At 41.8% G+C, this 19,235-nt stretch overlaps 1 protein-coding gene across 2 annotated transcripts in view; it reads left to right on the top strand.

Annotated features, from left to right (window-relative positions):
* Positions 1–17,454, top strand: part of LOC311113757 (spectrin beta chain, non-erythrocytic 1-like) — a 92,569-nt gene extending 75,115 nt beyond the window's left edge. For both annotated transcript variants that reach the window (XM_084157062.1, XM_084157063.1), the window contains 13 exons: positions 178–308; positions 661–865; positions 1,255–1,629; positions 2,193–2,437; positions 2,614–2,752; positions 3,924–4,008; positions 5,267–5,463; positions 6,035–6,135; positions 6,781–6,835; positions 14,698–14,912; positions 15,087–15,260; positions 15,549–15,591; positions 15,992–17,454. In XM_084157062.1, the coding sequence (XP_084013188.1) occupies positions 178–308; positions 661–865; positions 1,255–1,629; positions 2,193–2,437; positions 2,614–2,752; positions 3,924–4,008; positions 5,267–5,463; positions 6,035–6,135; positions 6,781–6,835; positions 14,698–14,912; positions 15,087–15,260; positions 15,549–15,591; positions 15,992–16,210 (2,184 nt within the window). In that variant the 3' untranslated portion in view covers positions 16,211–17,454. The remainder of the gene's footprint in view (positions 1–177; positions 309–660; positions 866–1,254; positions 1,630–2,192; positions 2,438–2,613; positions 2,753–3,923; positions 4,009–5,266; positions 5,464–6,034; positions 6,136–6,780; positions 6,836–14,697; positions 14,913–15,086; positions 15,261–15,548; positions 15,592–15,991) is intronic.
* Positions 17,455–19,235: the final 1,781 nt, after the last annotated feature.

Raw genomic sequence — 19,235 nt, 5'->3', positions numbered from 1 at the left:
ACAGTGTTTTGGTGCTGTACAAATAATATTTTTGCCATGGGTGTTCCCCACTGTGAGGAATATTGACTGTGTGTGTGCCTGTGTGCGTGCATGTGTGCGTGCGTGTGCTGTACTGATAATATTGCTTCTAACATGGAATTCCCAAAAGCGCTTAAAACAGGTGTCTTTCCCTCTTAGGATGAGCAGAGCTCCGTAGCCATGCTGAAGAAGCACCAGATAGTGGAGCAGTCGGTGGAGGACTACGCTGAGACAGTCCATCAGCTCTCCAAGACCAGCAGAGGCCTGACAGCTGCAGGACATCCAGAGAGGTCAGTGAGAGAGCCCAGAGTGAAGCCAGAGAAATAGAATGTCACTTAATATGGCCGCCCGTCAAGGAACGTTGACCTGAATAGGAATGTCCGATCCAGTAATAGCATTTCTATGAGTGAAGCATTCATTAAACCGGAGTGTGTACGCATATTTATGTTTCAGCATAACCATAACAGACCTGATTTCACTAACGAAAGCCTTGATTGCAGACCATGACTAGTTTATTAGTTTGATCAGGGGTGTCAGTATTGGGCTGGAACATGTTTCTTAGCAAAAAAAAAAAAAAAAGATGACTCTTGTTAACCCCGTCCACTGATCATTGAACTCTTTGATTTCTGTTTGTGTGGGCAGTGAGAGGATAGGCATGCGTCAGTCTCAGGTGGACAAGCTCTATGCTGGCATGAAGGACCTGTCTGAGGAGAGGCGGGGCAAACTGGACGAGAGGTTCCGCCTGTTCCAGCTCAACCGCGAGGTTGACGACTTGGAGCAGTGGATCGCCGAGCGGGAGGTGGTGGCCGGATCTCATGAGCTGGGACAGGACTACGAGCATGTCACTGTAAGCTACGTCACCTGACTTCAAAACCCCACCCTCTCACTCCTGGTGCTGTCAGGTGGAGAAAACATAGGCCGCATTCCAGACCATCTGCAAAGCAGCCTTGTTGCACAACTTGACCAATAATTGAATGCCACATCATCTACATTGCAGTTGGGCATCATATCTCAATATCCTATTGATACGGTTGACATGTTTAACACTTATCCAGGTGTTGTGAGCTTTGGTGTGTGACTGCTTTGCAAATGGTCTGTAATGCGGCCATAGACTGATTTCAGTACTGTCCATTTGATACCACCATTACCTTTTAGTAGGCAAGACAGGGCAGTACAGTGTATAATTGTGTTAAAGGTCCTCATTCTCCTCCTCTCCATCCATCTATCCATCCACAGATGCTCCAGGAACGCTTCCGGGAGTTTGCCCGCGACACAGGCAACATCGGCCAGGAGCGTGTGGATGCCGTCAACCGCCTGGCCGACGAGCTGATTAATGCGGGCCACGCAGATGCCGCCACGGTGGCCGAGTGGAAGGACGGCCTCAACGAGGCCTGGGCTGACCTGCTGGAGCTCATCGACACGCGTACACAGATTCTGGCCGCCTCCTACGAGCTACACAAGTTCTACCACGACGCCAAGGAGATCCTGGGCCGCATCCTGGACAAACACAAGAAGCTTCCCGAGGAGGTGGGACGTGACCAGAACACGGTGGAGACACTGCAGCGGATGCACACCACCTTCGAGCACGACATCCAGGCCCTGGGAACACAGGTAGATAATGTACATAGCTAATATATCCCTGTAGCTCACTGCACTGCCGAATACTCCAAAAATGAAATGTCATGTTATTATTAGTAGTGGGCACCAATATTGATAATTCAATATGATATTGATATTGATAACCTACACTATTATGTAAAAGAGGACACATGACTGTTCTTGCAGACACAAAACCCTCTCACAGGCTCTCATCCTAGCATACTTAACTGTCTGCTGATGGGTCACCAATTGGCTTCCCATTGGATTCAAACTGGCCCCCAGATGGCAATCCTAACGGGCAATCAGCAAGCCGTTGTCTGAGCTTCACAAAGCCATGGAAATGAACAGAAAATGAAACAATCACACAGTTGCAATGTTATTCATTAAACCGATATGATATCGGTTCATTTTTTTAAACCAATATCAATATAGATTTTCAATATCAGTGCACATCACTAGTAATTATTAACCTGTTAATTACACATAGCCTGTAATTTAATGTAAATACCAGGCAGCGGAAGGTAGCGTAATTGTAGAATAAAACGCATTAAAGCGACTTGTGCTCGGACCTTCAGGTGAGGCAGCTGCAGGAGGATGCCGTCCGCCTCCAGTCAGCCTACGCCGGCGACAAGGCAGACGACATCCAGCGGAGGGAGAGCGAGGTGCTGGAGGCCTGGAATACCCTGCTGGAGGCCTGCGACGGCCGTAGGGTCCACCTCCTGGACACGGGCGACAAATTCCGCTTCTTCAGCATGGTGCGCGACCTCATGCTGTGGATGGAGGACGTCATCCGTCTCATTGAAGCCCAGGAGAATCCAAGGTAAATTAGTCTTGTACTTTGCTAGGTTGGGTTCAATTCCATTTCAATTCAGTCAATTCAGGAGGTAAACTGAAATGCCTATTCTAATTTGTATACTGATATCCTGATCTGTGTGTGTGTGTGTGTGTGTACGTGTGTACGTGCGTGTGTGTGTGTGTTCTCCTTTCTCTGGACAGGGATGTGTCCTCGGTGGAGTTGTTGATGAACAACCACCAGGGCATCAAGGCTGAGATCGACGCCCGCAACGACAGCTTCACCGCCTGCATCGAGTTGGGCAAGTCTCTGCTAGCCAGAAAGCACTATGCATCAGAGGAGGTAAGTTCCATAGCCAAACCAATGCTATGCTACTGCAGGGCAGCCCATGAGCCATTTGCAGACCACTGCTCTTTCTCAATTGAAATATGTCCTCGTCTCCTTTCTTTCTTTGCCCTGCTCTGAATGAACTGACCAGGTGAAAGCCAGCCTAATGATGAGGTTCCACCATATTGTTTTGCCAGTACTTAAATGGTCCCTTTGGGGAAATTAATTTGACAGCCCTATGTTACTGGATTGTTCTACTAATTTGGTGCCTTTTGAGATGTGTAACCTGGTGAAAATAAACTTTGGATTTCACGTAATTTTAACATTCTGTCATTAAGAGCTTCCACTTAATAAAAAACATGTTTTTACATCTCAAAAGGTTAAATGAAAAAACGACTATAGTAAGTGCCTATTAAGTGCCAAATAAAGTAACAGGGTTGGCGATTTCATCTTAAATCAGCCATAAATCCCATTGTGACAGGGGAAATGGAAGCTTGTTATATGCAACAGGGAGGTGCAATTGAATGCAAGTTTCACAAAAAAATATTTAACTGGGTTGACGTGTTATGCTCGACCCACTCAGTTTTCCACCACAAAACACCAGAAAATGGCCAAAAAGAGTAGAACCATCTCACCTGCTTTTACACTATGATTTGAGTATTAGATGTTCAATGTTTCTTTTGATTTTGATATTTTTAAGAAATAGTTTCACCATATTAAAACAAGAGTTCAGTTCACATAACACGGTTGACATTCAAATGAGGGACAGGTTTTTTTTAAAGCTTAAAATGAATCACTAATCATATAAAATCAATAATAATCTTCAGAAATAACTTTGTCAAAGAAACAAATAACTAGGGCTTTACAATGAACCTGGAGAAATGTTGGGGTGAAGTGGGTTAAAATCTTCCTGGAAGTCACAGAGGGTGCACAGAGGGATGTCAAAATGCTGAATCTTCGCACTTTAGCAAGTCTTTATTCATATTAAAATCTTTATTAAAGGGCACTTCAGGCTTTTAAAATTCAATATTGGTGCATCATTTCTACTTAAAATATCAAAGGCACTCATTTCTTGGAATGACCCTACCGCATTGTAGCCTCTTCAGGTTTTAGTGTATTGCATTGTTTGTATGTGATGATACCCAATGTTAAAATATAATAATGTGTTGCTCTGTCCTCTGTTTAGATCAAAGATAAGTTACTACAGTTGATGGACAAGAGGAAAGACATGATTGACAAGTGGGAGGACCGACGGGAGTGGTTAAGACTGAGTAAGGATTTTCATTCATACTTTCCCATATGCTATTGGATGGAATCTTGTCACTAGTTGGGCATATCCAGTCCCACTGGACAAATGTGATTTGTCATTGTATTGTGACATGCAATTAATTATATGTATTAACCCTAGATGACTAACAGGGCACTGTTTTGAAGCCACTGAGCAGACATTTTGGTACTCCTCCTCCCTCCATTAAAAAAAAGATTTTGGAAGCTATAGAAATCAATTTTTGTATGTCTACATTTATTTTTGACAAGTATATTCTATTACAGACACCTTAATGCATTCATAAAAATTATGTTTAGTAAACTGAACATGAAAATAAAAAATATAAAAAAAAACTATAAACATATTCCCTAAAAACATTTTTTGGGGAGAGTACTAATGTTACTGTCCCCACAACAAAGAAGTACTTAAATACATGTAATTTTGCCTTAAACATTTTATTGAAATACTGTATCCATTCATTCCTATGGAGGCCGATGGCTTCAAAGCCTCACGTTGGCCATTAAATAGCAATCGCAATCCGGGGTTTATACACGTCATTGCTTATATCAATACTTATTCCCCTCATTAAAATGCAAAATAAATTTATAAAATGTTTGACATGCGTTTTTCTGGATTATTTTGTCGTTATTCTGTCTCTCACTGTTCAAATAAACCTACCATTAAAATTATAGACTGATAATTTCTTTGTCAGTGGGAAAACGTACAAAATCAGCAGGGGATCAAATACTTTCTTCCCTCACTGTATATGTTTAGCAAATTCGTAACATATTGTATGTTTTTGACATTCGTAACATATTGTACGAATTGCAATTCATAACATATTGTACGAATTGCAATTCGTAACATATCATACACATTTTAATTTGTAACATATCATACAAAATGGATGATGGACATCGACAAATTAATACATACCATATGAAACGTAACATATCATACTAAATGGAGTGTCTCGGATTTACGTACAGAATGATATGAAATGCTCTGAGACCACATTGGCTCTGCTGATAACTAATGCTCGTGGGCTAAAGTGGACAGTGAGTGTTTCTGTTTGGGGAGGGGGGGGATGTTAGTCATGAATGCTCAGGTTACCCGTTCCCCCATGCCAGAGGCCATAAGTTAGCTACAACATTGAAAGGAAACAATTTCAGTTGGGCCTTCTCTCTTCCAATTTTCCCTGCTGACTTTCTTCTCTGTCTCTTTCCCCTGTGTCTTTCCTCTCTTTGCTCTGCATGGTCTAGTTTTGGAAGTTCACCAGTTTGGGAGGGATGCAGGGGTGGCAGAGGCGTGGCTGCTGGGACAGGAACCATACCTGTTCGGCCGTGAGTTGGGGCAGAGCGTGGACGAGGTGGAGAAACTGATCAAGAGGCACGAGGCGTTCGAGAAGTCGGCCGCCACTTGGGAGGAGCGCTTCTCAGCGCTGGAGAGGTTGACTACGGTGAGTGTTTTGGCGGGTTGCAATTCTTCTGTCACATGTGTCACGAATGTTTATGGTAAAACGATTCTTACTGATAGACATTAGTCTTACTCATAGACAGTTACATTTTCAGTCCTATTCCAGTGGGTATTTGTAATGTTCATAAGGTTTCAATAAGAAAACATTGTTTAGTGAACAGCAATCTTGTGCTAGTCAATTATTCAAGTTCACGTACTAACATTGACACCTAGTGTTAACTGCATGTTAACTGCATGTCATTATAGTATTTACCCAGTATTTCATGAAAGATTATGTTGTAATAATATAATCTGGTGCGTTCAAATTATTCAACATAATTGGTAATAATTGGTACAAAGTTTTGCATGTTCCAATGAATTCCAAAGAAACTACAATGTAATCATTAGGTAATTAAATTAGCTACCATTTTTCACGTCTTTATGTCCCAGGTAAATAGCCAACGTTAAAATTGAAGTGTGACCCATCACTCTTTGAAGGTGGTATTGCCAGATTAATTTACTCAGATAAAGGTGGTAAAATGAGACTGAGGTTCCGTTGTGTCTTGTTCTTCCAGTTGGAGTTATTGGAAGTGAGAAGACAGCAAGAGGAAGAAGAGAGAATGCGAAAACCCCCTTCGCCGGAGCCTTTACCGGCGCAGGACTCACCACTGCAGAGGTAAGTGTAGTGGTGTTGGTAAAGAAACAGACCAGGGTGTGTTTCCCAAAGCCATCGTAGCTAATGGTAGTATGTTACTTATCTCAAAGACCCAGATAACAAAGTGCTTCCTTTTACGTATTTCAGTGTTTCCCAAACTCTGTCCTGGGGACCCCAAGGGGTGCATGTTTTGGTTTTTGCCCTAGGATGTAGCTCAGTTGGTAGAGCATGGCGTTTGCAACGCCAGGGTTGTGGGTTCGATTCCCACGGGGGGCCAGTATGGATTTTTTTTTTTTTACAAAAAATAATAACTGTAAGTCGCTCTGGATAAGAGCGTCTGCTAAATGACTAAAATGTAAATGTAAATGTACTACACAGTTGATTTAAACAATCAACTCATCATTAAGCTTAGATTATTTGAATCAGCTGTATAGTGCTAGGGCAAAAAACCAACATGTGCACCCCTTTGGGTCCCCAGGACCGAGCTTGGGAAACACTGACATATTTTGTTTAGAAGATTGACTGTCAAACAGTTGTGACACTTTCAAGTAAATCAAGTTAGCTACGAAAATCACCACAGGCAAGTTGTTAGGTAGCTCATGCATACTTACTCAACTTCGCTGATTCGTTTCCTGATGATCCCTTTCTACTGTATATTCTCCACAGTGGAGTAGAGAACAGACTGCAGAACGGACTGCCCTCGGACCAGGATTCCCCACAGGTAAGTTACTGCTCCAAAGCTTACCACCAAAAATATGCCAGCTTTTAGGACCAATTTTTTTATTTTATTTTTATTTCACCTTTATTTAACCAGGTAAGCCAGTTGAGAACAAGTTCTCATTTACAACTGCGACCTGGCCAAGATAAAGCAAAGCAGTGCGATAAAAACAACAACACAGAGTTACATATGGGGTAAACAAAACATAAAGTCAAAAATACAACAGAAAATATATATACAGTGTGTGCGAATGTAGTAAGTTAGGGAGGTAAGGTAATAAATAGGCCATAGTGCAAAATAGTTACAATTTCGTATAATACTGGAATGATAGATGTGCAAAAGATGATGTGCAAATAGAGATACTGGGGTGCAAATTAGCAAAATAAATAACAATATGGGGATGAGGTAGTTGGGTGGGCTAATTTCAGAAAGGCTGTGTACAGGTGCAGTGATCGGTAAGCTGCTCTGACAACTGACGCTTAAAGTTAGTGATGGAGATAAGAGTCTCCAGCTTCAGAGATTTTTGCAGTTCGTTCCAGTCATTGGCAGCAGAGAACTGGAAGGAATGGCGGCCAAAGGAGGTGTTGGCTTTGGGGATGACCAATGAGATATACCTGCTGGAGCGCAGACTACGGGTGGGTGTTGCTATGGTGACCAGTGAGCTAAGATAAGATGGGGATTTGCCTAGCAGTGATTTATAGATGACCTGGAGCCAGTGGGTTTGGCGACGAATATGTAGTGAGGGCCAGCCAACAAGAGCGTACAGGTCACAATGGTGGGTAGTATATGGGGCTTTGGTGACAAAACGGATGGCACTGTGATAGACTACATCCAATTTGCTGAGTAGGGTGTTGGAGGCTATTTTGTAAATTACATCGCCGAAGTCAAGGATCAGTAGGATAGTCAGTTTTACGAGGGCATGTTTGGCAGCATGAGTGAAGGAGGCTTTGTTGCGAAATAGGAAGCCGATTCTAGATCTAACTTTTGATTGGAGATGCTTAATGTGAGTCTGGAAGGAGAGTTTACAGTCTAACCAGACACCTAGGTATTTGTAGTTGTCCACATACTCTAGGTCAGACCCGCCAAGAGTAGTGATTCTAGTCGGGTGGGCGGGTGCAAGCAGCGTTCGGTTGAAGAGCATGCATTTAGTTTTACTAGTGTTTAAGAGCAGTTGGAGGCTACGGAAGGAGTGTTGTATGGCATTGAAGCTCGTTTGGAGGTTTGTTAACACAGTGTCCAATGAAGGGCCAGATGTATACAAAATGGTGTCGTCCGCATAGAGGTGGATCCGAGCGTCACCAGCAGCAAGAGCGACATCATTGATATACACAGAGAATAGAATCGGCCCGAGAATTGAACCCTGTGGCACGCCCATAGAGACGGCCAGAGGTGCAGACAACAGGCCCTCCGATTTGACACATTGAACTCTATCTGAGAAGTAGTTGGTGAACCAGGCGAGACAGTCATTAGAGAAATCAAGGCTATTTAGTCTGCCAATAAGAATGCGGAGGTTGACAGAGTCGAAAGCCTTGGCCAGGTTGATGAAGACGGCTGCGCAGTACTGTCTTTTATCGATCGCGTTTATAATATCGTTTAGGACCTTGAGCGTGGCTGAGGTGCACCCATGACCAGCTCGTTAACCGGATTGCATAGCGGAGAAGGTACGGTGGGATTCGAAATGGTCGGTGATCTGTTTGTTAACTTGGCTTTCAAATACTTTAGAAAGGCAGGGCAGGATGGATATAGGTCTATAACAGTTAGGATCTAGAGTGTCACCCCCTTTGAAGAGGGGGATGACCGCGGCAGCTTTCCAATCTCTGGGGATCTCAGACGTTACGAAAGAGAGGTTGAACAGGCTAGTAATAGGGGTTGCGACAATTTCGGCGGCTAATTTTAAAAAGAAAGGGTCCAGATTGTCTATGTAGGGGTCCAGACTTTTTAGCTCTTTCAGAACATCAGCTGTCTGAATTTGTGTGAAGGAGAAGGGGGGGGGGGCATGGGCAAGTTGCAGCGGAGGGTGCAGAGCTGGTGGCCGGGGTAGTGGTAGCCAGGTGGAAAGCATGGCCAGCCGTAGCAAAATGCTTGTTGAAATTCTCGATTATTGTAGATTTATCGGTGGTGACAGTGTTTCCTAGCCTCAGTGTTAGTGGGCAGTTGGGAGGAGGTGCTCTTATTTTCCATGGACTTTACAGTGTCCCAAAACTTTTTGTAGTTAGTGCTACAGGATGCAAATTTCTGTTTTAAAAAGCTAGCCTTTGCTTTCCTAACTGATTGTGTATATTGGTTCCTGACTTCCCTAAAAAGTTGCATATCACGGGGGCTGTTCGATGCTAATGCAGTACGCCACAGGATGTTTTTGTGCTGGTCAAGGGCAGTCAAGTCTGAGGAGAACCAGGGGCTATATCTGTTCTTAGTGGGGCATGCTTATTTAAGATTGAGAGGAAAGCACTTTTAAAGAACAACCAGGCATCCTCTACTGACGGAATGAGGTCAATATCCATCCAGGATACCCGGGCCAGGTCAATTAGAAAGGCCTGCTCGCTAAAGTGTTTTAGGGAGCGTTTGATAGTGATGAGGGGTGGTCGTTTGATCGCGGACCCATTACGGACGCAGGCAATAAGGCAGTGATCGCTGAGATCCTGGTTGAAGACCGCGCAGGTGTATTTAGAGGGTAAATTTGTCAGGATGAGATCTATGAGGGTGCCCATGTTTACAGATGTAGGGTTGTACCTGGTAGGTTCGTTGATAATTTGTGTGAGATTGAGGGCATCTAGTTTAGATTGTAGGTTGGCCGGGGTGTTAAGCATATCCCAGTTTAGGTCACCAAGCAGTACGAACTCTGAGGATAGATGGGGGGCAATCAATTCACATATGGTGTCCAGGGCACAGCTGGGGGCTGAGGGAGGTCTGTAGCAAGCGGCAACAGTGAGAGACTTATTTCTGGAAAGGTGGATTTTTAGAAGTAGAAGCTCAAACTGTTTGGGCACAGACCTGGATAGTACGATAGAGCTCTGCAGGCTATCTCTACAGTAGATTGCAACCCCACCCCCTTTGGCAGTTCTATCGAGACGGAAAATGTTGTAGTTGGGGATGGACATTTCAGAATTTTTGGTGGCCTTCCTAAGCCAGGATTCAGACACTGCTAGAACATCAGGGTTGGCAGAGTGTGCTAACGCAGTGTATAACTCAAATTTAGGAAGGAGGCTTCGGATATTAACATGCAAGAAACCAAGGTTTTTACGATTGCAGAAGTCAACAAATGATAACACCTGGGGAGTAGGAGTGATACTGGGGGCTACAGGGCCTGGGTTAACCTCTACATCACCAGAGGAACAGAGGAGGAGTAGAATAAGGATATGGGTAAAGGCTTTATGTACTGGTCTTCTACTGCGTTGGGTACAGAGAAAAAAAGGGGCAGGTTTCCGGGCGTTGTAGAATAGATTCAGGGCATTATGTACAGAAAAGGATATGGAAGGATGGACTGACTAGGGCCTTACTTCTCAGATCTTTACATTGTTACATCTCACCTAAGGTGCATCGTTTGCATCTGAGCCATTTCCCAGAAAACATCATTGCATTAAAGCTGAATAATGAAATATTAATATTTTGAAAAATGGTATATATGAAATATGAATTACATTATTTTGGTGCCATCCATGTCCCTTCAAGTTATAATAATAATTAATGTTGGTGCATGACGCCACTGCTGTCATGGCCACCTCTTGTGTAGGTTCATTCTTACCAGCCCACAATCTGCATTTTGTCCTGCGCTTCCCTGTCATCCCAGTAATTCCTGAATCACTACTAACTACAAACTAAGACCCAAGTATATGTAGATCAGTGAAGCAGCAATGTCTGTTAATACTCATTGTTTGATTTATTTAAATGCAATATATTTGATCTGAAAGGCGTTATTAGTGAGAAGTGTAAAGATGCCCCTAAGAGAAAAATGTGTTTGTCTATCGAAATAATTGTTCTTGATTGATATCAAACCTAGTGCATTGGAATGGTATTACAGTGCAGACCTGGGTTCAAATACTATTTAGGGTATTTGAATTACTTTCAAAGACATTTCAAAGTAAATATTTATTTAAAAAATATATTTGAAAAGACAAGTAGTTGATTATTGGAATGTATTTGGAAGTACACTTGGAAAGTATTTGAAAACTCAAATACACTTCCATGCATGTAACCCAGGCATTTGAAAATAGTATTTGAAATAAGTATAATAAGCCACTTAGCAGACGCTTTTATCCAAAGCGACTTACAGTCATGCGTGCATACATTTTTGTGTATGGGTGGTCCCGGGGATCGAACCCACTACCCTGGCGTTACAAGCGCCGTGCTCTACCAGCTGAGCTACAGATAACACAAGTTAACTTCCTTCAAATAATATATTTTATATAAAAATAAACGGCATAATTAAATTACTTCTTCCAAACAATGCTATTTTGATTCTCTCTTTTGATCCAGTTCCCCTTGTTCACCATACCTGCTATTTGAAAATACTTTCAAATAGTAGGCTATTTATTGGAAATTATTTTAAAATACTTTAAAATACTTCCAATAGCAGTAGTTGATTCGGGCCACACTATTTTAAAGTACTCAAATAAACAGAAAATAAGTATTTACATAACAAATAATCAAATACATATGTATTTAAACCCAGGTCTGCTACATAAGAATAGATCTCTACCACAGTTACTGTGCTTTGATAATTATGCGGAACTTTAAGCTTTAGGTCATTTTTGTCCTTAAAAACACCGACAAAATGCTTGTTGGCCTCAGGTTGACATTATCAACAGGTCCGGCTCCAGGCATAAGCAACATAAGTGGTCGCTCCCGACCAAAAATAATAAAATATATATATATATACAGTATTTAATTTTTTGTAGGAACTCAGACAGGGTCTCAACTTACTGTTGAGAGTTAGAATAGTAGAATACACAAGGTGCAATTTAGAAACGTGGTTGTGCATCAGTAGTTTTTCTCTTGTTATGGCAGTTACTAGCTAGGTTTCCATCCAATTGGCTACAGATTTTCATGCAAATATTCTAAAATCTGCATAAAGAAAACAAGCGCATTTTCCTACCAGTGGTGTGTTTCCACCAAATTGACTTGTTGTGGATAAAAATCAGTGCGTGATGACATAGTGCACACAAAAAAAAATAGCTTAAGTTTTAATGTACCGAATAAAAAAAGTTAAATGTGTTTCCATCGCCTTTTCAACTCTACCTGTAGTTTTGTCACAAAAACTGTTGCTTTAAATAGCAAATGTGCCTACTCTGCTCTTGGCACGTGCGCTCTAGCCAACAGATACAGTGCAGGTAGGCTAGTCTACATGATGAGATTATTATGGATAAGAGCAAGAGTATTTTTACTGGTCAAATGGCAGTCAAGCATCGATCATCATTGTCACCAGAATCAGACCCTCAATATTTATTGGAAAAGGAGCATCAAGATCACCGGGCACTTCACCACCCTGTGAAGTCCATCATAAATTATTTCATCTGTAACCTAGTAAATTGCATTGTTTCCCGAGTCGTAGTGGGAGGACCACACACCATATCATCACAGATAGAACAATGAGACAGATATTTCACCGGATGTATAAATGTGAAGCATCCGCTTGGCGTTTCCACTCATGGTAGGGAGAGGAAGCCAAGTGTCTGGCAGTGGGAGAAGCTGGAACAAGATGAATTTTGGCCGACATTCTGCACATTTTCTCATCGATTAAACATTTGATCTAAATACAGTTTTCTGTTCCCAAAACTAGAATCTGTTACAAACAGAGTGGACTAAGTTTTGTAGACCTTAGCCTTTGCTAATGTTTAAAAAATTTACATTGTTTAGAAGGAGTGCAAAGGTGAATTGAGTTATTGCACACGCACACTTCACAGCGTAGGCGTTCCCTAACAGAAATATGCAAACGTATGCTACAATGCGCCAATAGGAGGGGGGGGCACTAAAATGTTTTGCCCACAACCAAATCTCGCTTAGGGCACCCCAAAAGGCTAGGGCCGGCACTAATTACCAACAATGATGACAACTCAAAACGACCTATTGCGTAATAACACCTGTCGATTGGTTTAGCAGAACAACAGCCAAGTAGTGCAAAGGATGTTTTATTGTTGTTGAGACCAGAAGGACCCTTGGTCAAAGATAATGTGTTTTGACAAGAGTGAAGTGGTTATGGAGTGGCAGAATGGAGTTTGCTCATGCCTCTTCAACAGACACATTCTCTACATATATTCTTCTCTATCATTCTCCACCAATGCATCATTATGTGGTGTGTTCTGTCAAGCAGTACATAAATTGGCAGCTTTTTAAAGTTTCCCATCCATTCCTTTAGCTTCTCTCTAAGGTTTTATTGAGCTCTCCAAACAACACCTTTCAGTGGTTGTACATGATCTCACATCTGATTCATAATCTTCTGTCACGAAGCTTAGTCAATGACAATGCTTTGCTCTCTATATACATTTTTTTTTACCATTGCAAAGACCTGACAGAAATACTGAATTAACCCAATTGTATTTGTATAACTGTCTTACAAATAAGTTTGTCACAAAGTGCATACTAGAATGAAAAATACATGTTTAATCTACTCGTGGATCAGTACTGTTTCATTTTACATAGTCATCATTTTAAACATATGTGGACATTCATTTTAGCCTTTTAGTGGTGTTATGATCCAAATGAGAGTCAGGCAGAGCTGAGACACCTTTCGTTATTTGAATGATCTAATGGAAAATGTGTTGTCCAGATTTAATTTTCCACAGCCAACAACACGAGTAAGCAGCAGCAAAATCAGACAACCCCATAGTATAATAGTTTACCTATTCAATTGTTCTGCCTGTCGGTCGCATTTTATGCGAGAAAATAATATTCCTCTCGAGGCGCATTGAAATTGCGAGTGCCGCACAGGAAGACAAATATGCATGCCCAGTCATTGTAGCCTACAACATTCTAAATGCAGTCGCGGGAAAACACCTTTGAAAGCAGTTTTGATGGCCACTGTTTAAAGAGGAGGATCACTGAGCTTTCTAATGTTACTAGGCTACACTTATTTCTCAAATCCAAGAAATTAGTCAAATGCACCATTTTAGAAAGGGAGTTTTTAGCACCGGCATGGTTTATGCGCATTAGCAGGCGCCAATTGCCATGAATGCAAAGGGAAGACCGGGGCTAAATGTAACACAGATCAGGTGTAACTGGTAGGCAAACAGTATATTCACTGTAGGCTACATGAGCCTTGGTTGGCTGAGTGCCAGTGGAACATTTTCTTGGGACATTCAAGTCATTAATATGTTGCTGTAACTAGCATCAAGATAGCCGAATGTTTAGACTTTATATTTTTTGATCTAGCTAATGATTAGCCCAATGGGGTAAATGCAGATGGGCAACGCCTCAGCTTATTTATTCATAGCCACTATGTTGCATCAGGTGGGCTACATCAGGTGATAATGCTTATTGCTAAATAGCACACTTGCCTGATAATATGGACCAATATGTTATATTGGGCTCATTTCTGGAGGGGGAAATTATAGTTTAGATGTCAGCATCATTCGAGGCTGCTGTAATGACTTATGACTTATTTCGCTTCTCCGTTCACAGCCGACGAGTAGTCCATGCGCACAGGCTCTCATGGATGTAGACAGAAGCTCATGGCTCAGTGTGTTCCAACACTCCAACAGGTCTAGGGCTCAATCACAGCCCGAGGCAACAAGAGGCCTACTCAGTCAGGATTCTTTGTCCAAAAACCAAAATTAGCTATTAGCGTTTTAAGCATATTATCTCTAGTTTTAAGGCATGATGGGGGCTTCACACTCTCTCTCTCACTCACTCTCACTCTCTCTCACTCTCAGAATGGCGTGGACGGAGTTGAGATCATGAATGGAGTGGCAGAGCAGAACTCAAAGGATCCGAGCCCCATTCCCTCGCCCACAGCCAGCCGGCGGGGAAAGGGCAGCCTGTCCTCCATGTTGCCGACCCAGAACCCGGATTTGCCTGCAGCTCAGCTGGAGGGCTTCCTGCACCGCAAGCATGAGTGGGAGGGACACAACAAGAAGGCCTCAAGCAGGTATGGTGAACAAGGGGAACTGGATCAAAAGAGAGAATCAAAATAGCATTGTTTGGAAGAAGTAATTTAATTATACCGTTTATTTTTATATAAAATATATTATTTTAAGGAAGTTAACTTGTGTTATACAGTACATCCCAGGCTTACAATGACTCATTGGGGTCTCTTTTTCAGATCCTGGCATAACGTGTACTGCGTTATCAACAATCAGGAAATGGGCTTCTACAAAGACAACAAGGCTGCTGGTCAAGGCATCCCCTACCACAACGCGATTCCGATCAGTCTAATGGGGGCTGTGTGTGATGTAGCCATGGATTACAAAAAAAAGAAGCATGTCTTCAAACTCAGGTTAAGATAGCGCATGTAAAAAAATATATAAAAATGAGAGTTGTGTTCAAGTTCCCTCTTCCAGAATCACCCCAGAAGTGGATCCTGTCAGTTGCACTTCATTACGCTATCTGCTTCAGTCTAAATCTGATTTCTTAATGCTCTAGTTAATTTTGTTTGAACCAGTTCAGCTTAATGACTGCCATTTCAGAATGAAACATTGTTTAGTAAATGTTGCTATCCATATCTCTTTTGAATCTCAAATATATATGTTTATAAAGTTACCAACATTTCTTTCCTTTTTTTCAGAGTTACGGATGGAAATGAGTATCTCTTCCAAGCCAAAGATGAAGTACGTCTGTTTCCTTTGTCTAACATTCAGTGTAATCGTGTTAAAGATTGTTTTAGTAGGCCAAAACAAAACAGTGGGTATACTGTGAAACAAATGAGCAACAACTTTTGAATAGAGGCCCTGGTCTTGACTACCCAACCTAATTCTTGGGCTAGTTGTTCTAGAATGAGTTTCCCAAAAATGCCCAAGCTAAAGTGGCATTTTATATCTCATAACGACCCAGACTCAGTCCACTCGTAGAAAATAAAAGTACTTATTTGGCAAATTTCATTCACTTCTAAACATAGATATTTTCAATTGCCATTCTCTCGCTGCTGTGGAGCTGGGTTTTTGAGACAGAGAAAGCGCCACATTAGCTAGAAAGTGTTTAGGAAACTGACCTTTCAATGATTCCTTACAGGAGGAGATGAGCACATGGATCCAGGCCATTCTGAATGCGGGGACACCTGACAAGGTATCGATTACGCCCAGCAACCAGAGCACTCCGGCGTCGAACCGAGCCCAGACCCTGCCCGCCACCGTCACCCTCACCACCGAATCCAGCCCAGTCAAGCGGGAGAAAGACAAGGAGAAGGACAAGGAGAAGCGATTCAGCCTCTTCAGCAAGAAAAAACTATAAAGTTTCTCAGCAATGAAGACATTCAGTTTTTTATTAGTGCAGTATTGTTTTTTTTTTCTTTCCTTCTGTTTCATTTTTGTCTGCCCAGCCACAATGATATTCCAGCTCAAATACACCACATGCTGTGCCTAATTTTCCTTGAATTGGGTAAAAGGATTGATGAGACTTGAAATACAAATGTAAAATAAACATTTGTACTTTGTTAAGAGTGTCAAGGTGTATGGGGCAGGTTCCATCATGAAATTGATTTGGTAATATCATGAGGACCATTTTATTTTTTTTAAGTTGATTTTTTACTTGTAAAAATTGTTTTGTGTGTTTTTGTGCTTTTCCCTTGTCATTGTGTTTTGTTCAGATGGGTCTGAGTATTTAAACATTTCCTCAATTTTGTGAGGGTGTCTTCAAGAGGCAGGCCTGCATTCTCTTTTTGCTGTTGGAAAGGGAGACAACAGTGCTTCAAAATAATTAATTTTTTTGTGACTGCACATACACATATTGAATAAAAAATGTAATGAAACTTTCCAACATCATTTACTATGATTCCTACTTGAGTTTAAATTTGAAACAAACAACCTCAAGAAAATATCAGGCTCCAAAAGGGCATAGTTAGCCAGTAATATCAATAAGCGCATGTCTTTTTAGGTCAAGATAAGCCTAATAATACACCTGTAATTGAAACAAGATGAATGTCTTGAAATTATTTCCTCATGGAATAATGTTTTATATGATGGACCAGTAATTTTTTTTTGTACATGTTTTTCCTTTGTTTGTTTACTTTTGTCCCTCTTGAGTTGCATCATAATATATGTTTCCAAATAATTATAGTTGGCTACAGATTATAAAATCAGTATGTATAATAAACACTTTAAAGCATTGATGTTAAATGGAAACGTGGAAATTCAGCATTTACTGCAAAAAAAAGGTAATCCTCAAAAAAAGGTTGCTTGCTTGTTGGCTCTAGCACTGCACATTATCATTTTTGCTAGGTTATCCTTCTATTTGATACATAGTGTGCATTTCTTTGTCACTGTATCTATTGTATTGAAAAAACAACAACATCTTACTGCACAATCAGAAATGATGTAATAGGAATGAATTTCTTTGCAATGCCTGGGTCTTTGGGCATATATAGAACATTGACCCTTCTTTCTGATGTATGAAACTGCACCTGTAGACTTTTGTTTTCTCTCTCTCTCTCTCTCTCTCAAATATGTGCGATGTCATTAAAATGCTTTTAAACATTATAGTCTGTGTGTTATCAATGATTTTGGAAAAGTGGAGCTCGTCTGCTTGAAAATGTTGAACGTTGATGCCATAATGTCTTGCTGTAATCTAATTAGTACTTTAACTCTACTCTGTCTGCTCTGTGCGGTCAATGCAGCCACTGGTCTTGTAACTAAATACACATTCGAAGTTTAAAAGCCCTAGTCTATAACGTCAGCACAGAGCACCTTATACACTTGTGATGTGCGGGTCATATTTTTGTTAACCTGCACCAGCCCGCAATTGCTAATAACCCATCCGCAACCGCCCTACTATATGTGATAAAGTGAAAATCTGAGGCCCACACCGCACCCTAACTCGCAAATACAGAAAATGCAGGAACAATATTTTGACAGGGTGTGCACAATCTTTTTTTTATGCCTAATTTACATAGGCCTATGTTTCTTCTTAGAATTGCCGACATTTTGGTAGGCTATTTGTTCGTCAACTACATGCAGCTTATCTTCTGTCATTCTTGTTGTCTTAGAAGACAAGGGCTTCAGTGCCTTCAGAAAGTGTTTGCAACCTTTGACTTTTTTTGTTGTGTTACAAAGTGGGATTCAAATGGATTTAAATGTCATTTTTTTGTCAACGTCTACACAAAATACTCTAATGTTTATTTTTATCCAAAAAAAACTCCATAGTCCTGGCTGAAGACAAGCATACCCATAACATGATACAGCCACCACCATGCTTGAAAATATGAAGAGTGGTACTCAGTGAGGTGTTGTGTTGGATTTGCCCCAAACATAACACTTTGCATTCAGGACAAAAAGTTAATTTCTTTGCCACGTTTTTGCAGTATTACTTTAGTGCCTTATCGCAAACAAAATGCATGTTTTGGAATAGTTTTATTCTGTACAGGCTTCCTTCTTTTCACTCTGTAATTTATGTTAGTATTGTGGAGTAACTACAATGTTGTCGATCCATCCTCAGTTATCTTCTATCACAGCCATTAAACTCTGTAACTGTTTTAAAATCACATTTGGCCGGGCCTCCCGAGTAGTGCAGCGGTCTACGGCACTACATCGCAGTGCTTGAGGCGTCACTGCAGACCCGGGTTCGATCCCAGGCTGTGTCACAACCGGCCGTGACCGGCAGTCCCATAGGGTGGTGCACAATTGGCCCAGCATCGTCCGGGTTAGTGGAGGGTTTGGCCGGGGGGGGGGGCTTTACTTGGCTCATTGCGCTCTAGCGACTCCTTGTGGCGGGCCGGGTGCCTGCAGGCTGACCTTGGTCGTCAGTTGAGTGGTGTTTCCTCCGACACATTGGTGCGGCTGGCTTCCAGGTTAAGCGGGCGGGTGTTAAGAAGCACGGTTTGGCGGGTCATGTTTCGGAGGAACCAGCCGCACCAATGTGTCGCAGGAAACACCACTCAACTGACGACCAAGGTCAGCCTGCAGGCACCCGGCCCGCCACAATGAGTCGCTAGAGCGCGATGAGCCAAGTAAAGCCCCCCCCCGGGGGCTCGACTGAGGGACCTTACACATCATTGTACAGAGATGGGGTAGTCATTTACAAATCATATTAAATACTATCATTGCACACAGAGTGAGTTCATGCAACTCCTATTAACTTCCATGGTAGCGAGAGCAACTTTACGATGCTACGTCATACCGGACGGATTTCTGCCTGATTGAACGCCAATAACTCAGATACACATGAAAACATGAAATGACCCAGGGAGTCGATAGAACATCACTCAGAGATGCACAAAAACAACATAACATTCAAAATGGGTGAACCTTCCCTTTAAGTGTGT

Source organism: Coregonus lavaretus (genome assembly GCF_964263955.1).
Source record: "Coregonus lavaretus genome assembly, chromosome: 40".
NCBI lineage: Eukaryota > Metazoa > Chordata > Actinopteri > Salmoniformes > Salmonidae > Coregonus > Coregonus lavaretus.
The sequence above is the reverse complement of the archived record's forward strand: the minus strand, read 5'-3'. Positions and strand labels throughout refer to the sequence as shown.